We start from the raw sequence: 6,949 nt of genomic DNA, 5'->3' as shown, positions 1-6,949 counted from the left end.
ATTATGGTCACTCTAGACTAACACGATGCTCGTATAATAATGTGTAAAATTCTACAATCGTTTATATAAATTCGCAATCTCCTTCTGGTTATGCAAATCGGCAACCAAACATACGAGGTGTGATTTCCACCTTAGTAGGAATTTCTGTATAACTGGATCGTATCTTACCTCGCGTCGTTTTGAGATATAAAGATCACCTCTCAAAGCTAGATCTATTATTTTATCAAAGATAGAATAAAAGTAATTACATAATTAGTATTCTTAATGCAATGCAAGCTATTTTACAAGTAAATTAACGATACATAAAATTATAGAATTTTAATAGAATTTTAATAAAAGTGATCCGATAGAATTTGGTCTGTACGTATTCCGAAATTTATGAACAATTATTCACACAGCTAAATGTAAGATACATAAATGAGTTATATATTTTCCCATTACACATATCTAGTGTATAGAGACAGAGAGACACAGTCTATTATTTTTACAAAAAGGTGTTTCCAAAAGGTAAAGCATCATATAGAGATGTAAGAGACAATCTTGCTGATGTCTAGTAACTTCAATAGCGTAAGATAAAAAGTTCAAGACATCGTATTCTCTCTTCTTTCTTTTTCTTATTTTGTACATATGTTATTTGTGACTTTATAAAAATCTTGTCGCTTTATAAAATAAAATTCTGAGACTCGCAGCCTGAGCTTTCTAATTTTCATATTCCAAGCCATATCCATTTGTATGTTATATATTCGTCATCATCCTTATCACTGCTTGAACCGGCTTTCTACGTTTATACTTTAGAGTGATTTAACATACAAAGAGTGATATAACATACAAATGGATATGGCTTGGAATATGAAAATTAGAAGACTCGGCTGTGCGAGCCTCAGAATATTATTTTTATAAAGCAATAAATAAACCACAAATAACATATGTACATTTGTGGCTTACAATTAATTTTAGAAATAATTACAAAATGTAGATAGATGTAGTTGCATCGACAACTAATAATTAATAACTTCAATTAAAGCAAGGCTCGTAATTAGATACGCATTTGAGCCCATTTTTGAAGCAACGCACTATCGCCTTATTGTCGCTCGAGGCTCGACGGCTAATCCACCGAACGCGCGTGTGACACCGTACCTCTAGAACGTCCCTCTATGAGAAGTAGGGATCGTACTTTCGACCAATCGTCAAACATTTTCCTTGCTAAATAATTTTTATTTTTATATTAAATTAATCACTAATTTTCTATTATATGTATTATATGTGTAATCTGTATATATATATTATGCGTATATATGTGTAATTTAAATATATGTAATATGTATATGTAATACATTTATTTGATTTTCATTATTGATTACAAATATAATACATTAATATTCTAATAGAAAAACAATTATTAAAAATTTATTACTATTCTTATTATTATATTTAATTTTATAACTTACTAATTTTTTTTAAATAAAAATTATATAGCAAAGAAAATGTTTAATGACAGTTTCGCAGAAGATCCCTGTCTCATATAGGAAGTTGAGGGCACGGCGTCACGTGCGCGATCGGCAGCTTGACCGCCGAACATCGAACGGCAGTGGGGGGGGGAGGGGGATAGGAGGCGTCGCCCCAAGATTCGGCTCGAAAAGGGCATCTATTTCCGAGCATTGGTTTAAAAGGTTGCACAGATCTTAAACATCAAAAGAATGAATAAATACAAGAGTTGTGCTCATCAACACGAAAAATACTCTGTTTACAGCAATAATTGCACAGCTATTAATGAAACATTCACCGAGGAAAATTCTGTTTAATAAGGTACCGAGCAAAGATAAGAATATGTCTTTATCGAATCGATCTTTGAAATTGTCAGTTATCAAGAAAATATACTTCAGTAAAAGCTAATAAAGCAAGTATCTTGGAAATCCATACATTTAAATTCAAAAGTTAATTAAATTTTCGATATTAACTTATCCCATGTAATTACTCGATATTAAAACACGATTTGGAAAAAGTAACGTAAACTCTGTGATGCGTATTTTTAAATGCAACGTTTTTTTGTGACATATCTTCATATTTTTTATCTATTAAAGACAGACACTGTAACACATTTACATTTAAATAAGAGCGAATTTACTGACTCCTTTCAAAGATCTTTATTATGTCAATCACGAAATACCAGACTAATGCGTGAATATGGGTACTTTTTTCTTTTCTTACTAAATCTGACAATTCGACTTTGGACAATACGATCGCAATGTTAGATCCTATGCTTCGCTTTCCGTTGCGCCTTCACCTCCATAATAGGTACTATCAAGTTGTCCTTTGACATCAGATTATATTTTGTCACAAACGCCGTAAACCTGTAACAATAGAAATCGATATAGTTCCTTTTGTAATACAATGAACGTCAAAAGTACCCATATATGCCGATCGCATTCATTACCTGCGGCAAAGGAAAGTCTCGTTTTCAAATTCATCGAATATTGTCCTATGATGAAAGTATGCGTGAGAGAAGATTCTGTAAACCCTACGGCAGACGGAGCCGAGTTTCGCTACAGAAGATTCTTTGATGCTGATTCTGAAATGCAATTTTACCACAGGAAGATTTAGCCACACGCACTACGACATAAATATGACAAATGACAAACGAGACGTGAAAGGGTTACCTGCTGGGGAAATATTTGTTGCTGTTAAGTAGACACGCCGCTCCGTCCAGCGTGTGTCGAGTGTAATCGATCGCGGGACATTCTTTGGGAGTTTTTATGCGCCGCGCATAAAAATATCCACTGCTCCGTGGCTGTCATCTGCGTGCAAGTCTCCGGATGACATTCCTCTTGCAATCTAACTGCCAGACCATTGAGCTCCATACAGAACTGCCTGAGATGTTCGTACTTCCACACTCCTTCGTCGTTGGCCTCCGGCATGTTGAGTATCAAATCAATATTAGACGGATCTCTTCTGATCATTTGTTGAATATACTGCTGCACTGCCAGTGTGCTATCCATCTCTTCGAACGGCTCATACGGCCATCTGCTAAAATCCTATAGAGCGAGAAATAAAACCTTGATCGTGAGCTTTATAAAAATAGTTAAAATCTACGTCAGCATCCTTGTAAACAATCGATCTCTTCCTACTATATAGCTCATCATAATATAAAAATAGATCCAATATAACGTATAAAACGCAGGATTCTCTGCGTATTTTATCATAAAGTTGAATAATCAATAAAAACCACTGAGAGATAATTTACTGTGTACATAAGCATGCAGTATTTTAGATGAGGATATAAATAAGTCATCTGTCAAATATTCCACGCTTCGGTGAAGGTGAGGGAACTGCAAAACGTTGTGAAACCGGACGATGCTAGGAATTCAGGGAAACGTTCTTGAAGTGTAACACTGTAAACAGTGTCCCCGTTTGTCCCGGATTCATTGATTTTCGTCGGAGAAGTGTCAAACGGAGGAGGAAGTAACGGGAAATCTCCGGGGGCACTATCGGGCGGTTCCTGTCGCTCGGGGCGCGGATGCAACGCTTCCTTAACGAAATTAACGGCGTTAATAACCTCTGCTTTCGTCCCGGGCCTGTTTCTCCGTAGGATCGTGGGTCCGTCCGCCATCTTCATCTTGACAGTTGTTGCACTCGAATGACCGATGCGTGGCACGCACGAATGCCGTGGAGACGGTCACTTCGTCGCCGAGGTCCCCGTCGATGTCGATCAGATACACTAGCGAGCAAACAATTCGCCCTACCCCGATGATGCCCGATGACGAGACGAGCAGTCTCCTTACCCCTACTGTTCCGTGTTCGCGCCGGTTCCGCGGTAAGTGACGCATGCGCGTGCTTACCGCTAAAAATTAAGAAAAGGAAAAAAATATGAATATTATATATACTTTATGAATATATTATATGCGCATCTCTGGCCTGTGACGTGCGCGCTTCGGGATCAATGTCCAACATTACTTTTTTTCACCAGATGTCATATTCGAGGGGAATTACCATAATAGCGAACAAAAATTCATTATTTTCAGTTTTTCTTAAAACTAATTCAAGCGATTATTTTAAGTGCAAAAAATTGCAGAATGCCGAAAACTAAAACGAAAAAGTATTTACAAAAATACGTAAAAAGTTGGGAGTTAGAATTAACCTTCAAAGGTAAATCTAACCTAATCTAATTAGACAAATAATTATTATATACATTGAATAAAGTATAATATTTTGAATTTGCTGTATTTTTAGCTATAATGTTTCCTGAATGATAGAGCCGATTTCACAGTCTCCGATTAAACTCACTCTGCATCTCTTTCTAACTGTCCCCCTAGAAAGAGACGAAGAGTGAGTTTAATCGGAGGATCAAGTTAATCGGAGACTGTGAAATCGGCCCATAATGTCTAAGTCGCCTGTGTTTTTTTAATTATATAGATTGGTTAAAACCATCTCCTGATGGAGATTCTTGCAAAGCGTTTTGTGCTTTCTGCAATACGATTCTCGCTGCGCATAAAAAGGGATTGACAGACCATGCTACGTCGAAGAAACACGAGCAAAGCCTGAAAAATAGAAACATCGTTGCACAGATACCGCCGATTGACAAGTTTGCGAAGATGACTCTGTCACAAAAACGAAAAATAGCAGAATTGAAAATTGCTGCTTATGTGGCACAGCATTCTTCCATTAAAGCCGTTGACCACCTCACTCTCGTGATTAAGGATCTTGACAAGGATTCTGAAGTTTTGCAAGACGTAAAGCTGCACCGAACGAAATGCACGGCTTTGATAAAAAATATTTTATTACCATGTATCGTGCAAGAGCTTCTCGAGGACCTCGGAAAAGCACACTATTCATTGATTATCGACGAGTCTACAACAATCGACACGAAGAAGATCCTGTGCCTCATGATCCGATATTTCAGTCAATCGAAGAAAAAGATTGTGACGACTTTTTATCGTTTGGTTGAGATGACAGCAGGGACTTCTGATGCTATTGCCACAGCAATCTTGCAGCAACTGAAAAATGATAATTTAGAAATAGAAAAGCTCATAGGTCTAGGGGTTGATGGAGCCAGCGTGAATGTAGGCATACATCATTCAGTAATGACGATATTGCGGGACATCAATCCTGAGCTTATCGTGATTAAATGCATATGTCATTCGCTACATCTCGCAGCCGAGGAGGCTTGCAAAGTTTTGCCAAGGCATCTCGATTTTATGGTCCGCGAAACACACACGTGGTTTTCTATCAGCACCAAACGCCAAATCGAATATGCGAAGATTTATCGTACTCTCGAGGATAAAGTACCTAAGAAAATCGTGAAACTGTCGAATACTCGTTGGTTGGTAAGGCTCCAAGCTGTTAATGTTATTCTCGATCAATGGGACGCACTTCAGCTACATTTTAAAATTACTGAAAGCAACAAGGAGCGATGCTATACGGCTTCTCAACTACACAGCATGTTCTCGACGCCCGAAAACAAGTTGTATTTGACTTTTCTCAGTACGACGCTGCAAAGCATCATAGAGCTAAACCGATTGTTTCAATCTGATTCTGTTGACCCGGTCAAACTGTTTAAAGATTTAAACGATGCTGTATATTCACTTCTCCAAATGCTCGTCGTCCCGTCGCAACTAAAAAAAATATCGCATTACGATCTCGCAAAATTCGATTTTAAATCTTTTTGTATGTCCCCCGAGTGCATGAATTTTGGATATGAATTCAACGTCCTAACTGGCAAAATTCATCAAGAATCAGTTGCGCAAGTCAAAGAACGTTGTAAAGATTTCTTGGTCGTTCTCATATCAGAATTACAAAAGAGAATTCCCGACAATATAAAAATTCTTGACCAAATATCGACATTTTCGCCACAATCAGCATCATCACAGGTAAAAGCTGATATCACGAATATTGCGGCAAAATTCAAGCATAGTCTGTGCAATGATATCAGTTCAACTGTAAAAGAGTGGAACATACTTCATAGGGCTGAAGTTGTCGAAGTTGTCAGCACTGAGACGTTTTGGGCAAAGATCAACGAGCTTACGGATGCGGGAGGAAATAAAAGATATGGAAATATATCGAAGCTCGTTCTCGGGCTGCTCAGTTTACTCTTCTCAAATGCCGCAGTCGAACGCGCATTTTCTATTGTAAATATTGTCAAGGACAAATTACGAAACAAAATGTCAGTTAAGATGGTCGAAGCAATTTTACATGTTCGTTGCACCCTCGGTATCAAATGCTCTGAGTTTAAACCTACAGTAGCTATGCTGAAACGGTTTACCTCCGAAATAGTATATGGCATGATAAATGACGACGATCTTAGGGTACTTGATGTTTTACCCAGCGAATAAGAAACATTAAGTACTCTAAAGACGAGGGTCATGCATTAATTTTTCAAAGATATATTTGTCAGAGCCTTTATTATATAAGTCACGTATTTTTCGTTTTATTCTAACTAATATTTTACTAATCCACATGCAGCTATTATAGCATTATTTAGACGTAAACTTAAATATTATCTATATATTAAATAAATAAATAAATGTATATATATATATATTATATAAATAAATACTATATTGATATAAGATTTGTTTATGGCTGCGGTCCACTTGACGCTACAAATGCCTCGAAGCATTCCTTTTCTTTTTTCTTTCAATGAAGAAAGAAGGAGAAGAAGAACGCTTCGAAGCATTTGTAGCGTCAAATGGACCGCAGTCTATGTGTACATATATATACAAAAAGCTGTCTTAAAATGTGTTGCTCAATGAGGGTGGGGTCTTATTAGTTCCAGTTCAGCACGTTTGGAGTTGCAATTTTGCAATTTTTTAATACAAATAACAAAAAAATTCCCAGAATTTTACAATCCCCTAAAAAATACCCCAAAAAAACTTTTCCCCTGTTTGTCCCCTGATGCGACTTAAAAAACCCTAAATCTAGGGGGAAATCCCCTAATCTGGCAACACTGATGACG

General features: G+C 37.1%; 2 protein-coding genes across 2 annotated transcripts; one reads left to right on the top strand and one right to left on the bottom strand.

The window, feature by feature from the left end:
• Window positions 1–2,058: 2,058 nt before the first annotated feature.
• Mob4 (MOB kinase activator 4) lies at window positions 2,059–3,789 on the bottom strand. The gene is given in 5 exon segments (XM_071708054.1): window positions 2,059–2,351; window positions 2,435–2,569; window positions 2,658–2,752; window positions 2,754–3,032; window positions 3,554–3,789. Coding segments are annotated over 5 exon segments (672 nt in total). The 5' UTR covers window positions 3,614–3,789; the 3' UTR covers window positions 2,059–2,248.
• Window positions 3,790–3,943: 154 nt separating this feature from the next.
• LOC139773540 (zinc finger protein 862-like) lies at window positions 3,944–6,563 on the top strand. Its single transcript, XM_071708044.1, has 2 exons — window positions 3,944–4,143; window positions 4,411–6,563. Exons 1-2 carry the CDS (start codon window positions 4,071–4,073, stop codon window positions 6,324–6,326), a joined length of 1,989 nt encoding a protein of 662 aa, XP_071564145.1. The 5' UTR covers window positions 3,944–4,070; the 3' UTR covers window positions 6,327–6,563.
• The last annotated feature ends 386 nt before the right edge of the window (window positions 6,564–6,949 follow it).

Source organism: Temnothorax nylanderi, unplaced genomic scaffold (genome assembly GCF_030848795.1).
Source record: "Temnothorax nylanderi isolate EJ_2023f unplaced genomic scaffold, tnyl_v1.0 TNYL_tig0064_pilon, whole genome shotgun sequence".
Taxonomy (NCBI): domain Eukaryota; kingdom Metazoa; phylum Arthropoda; class Insecta; order Hymenoptera; family Formicidae; genus Temnothorax; species Temnothorax nylanderi.
The sequence above is the reverse complement of the archived record's forward strand: the minus strand, read 5'-3'. Positions and strand labels throughout refer to the sequence as shown.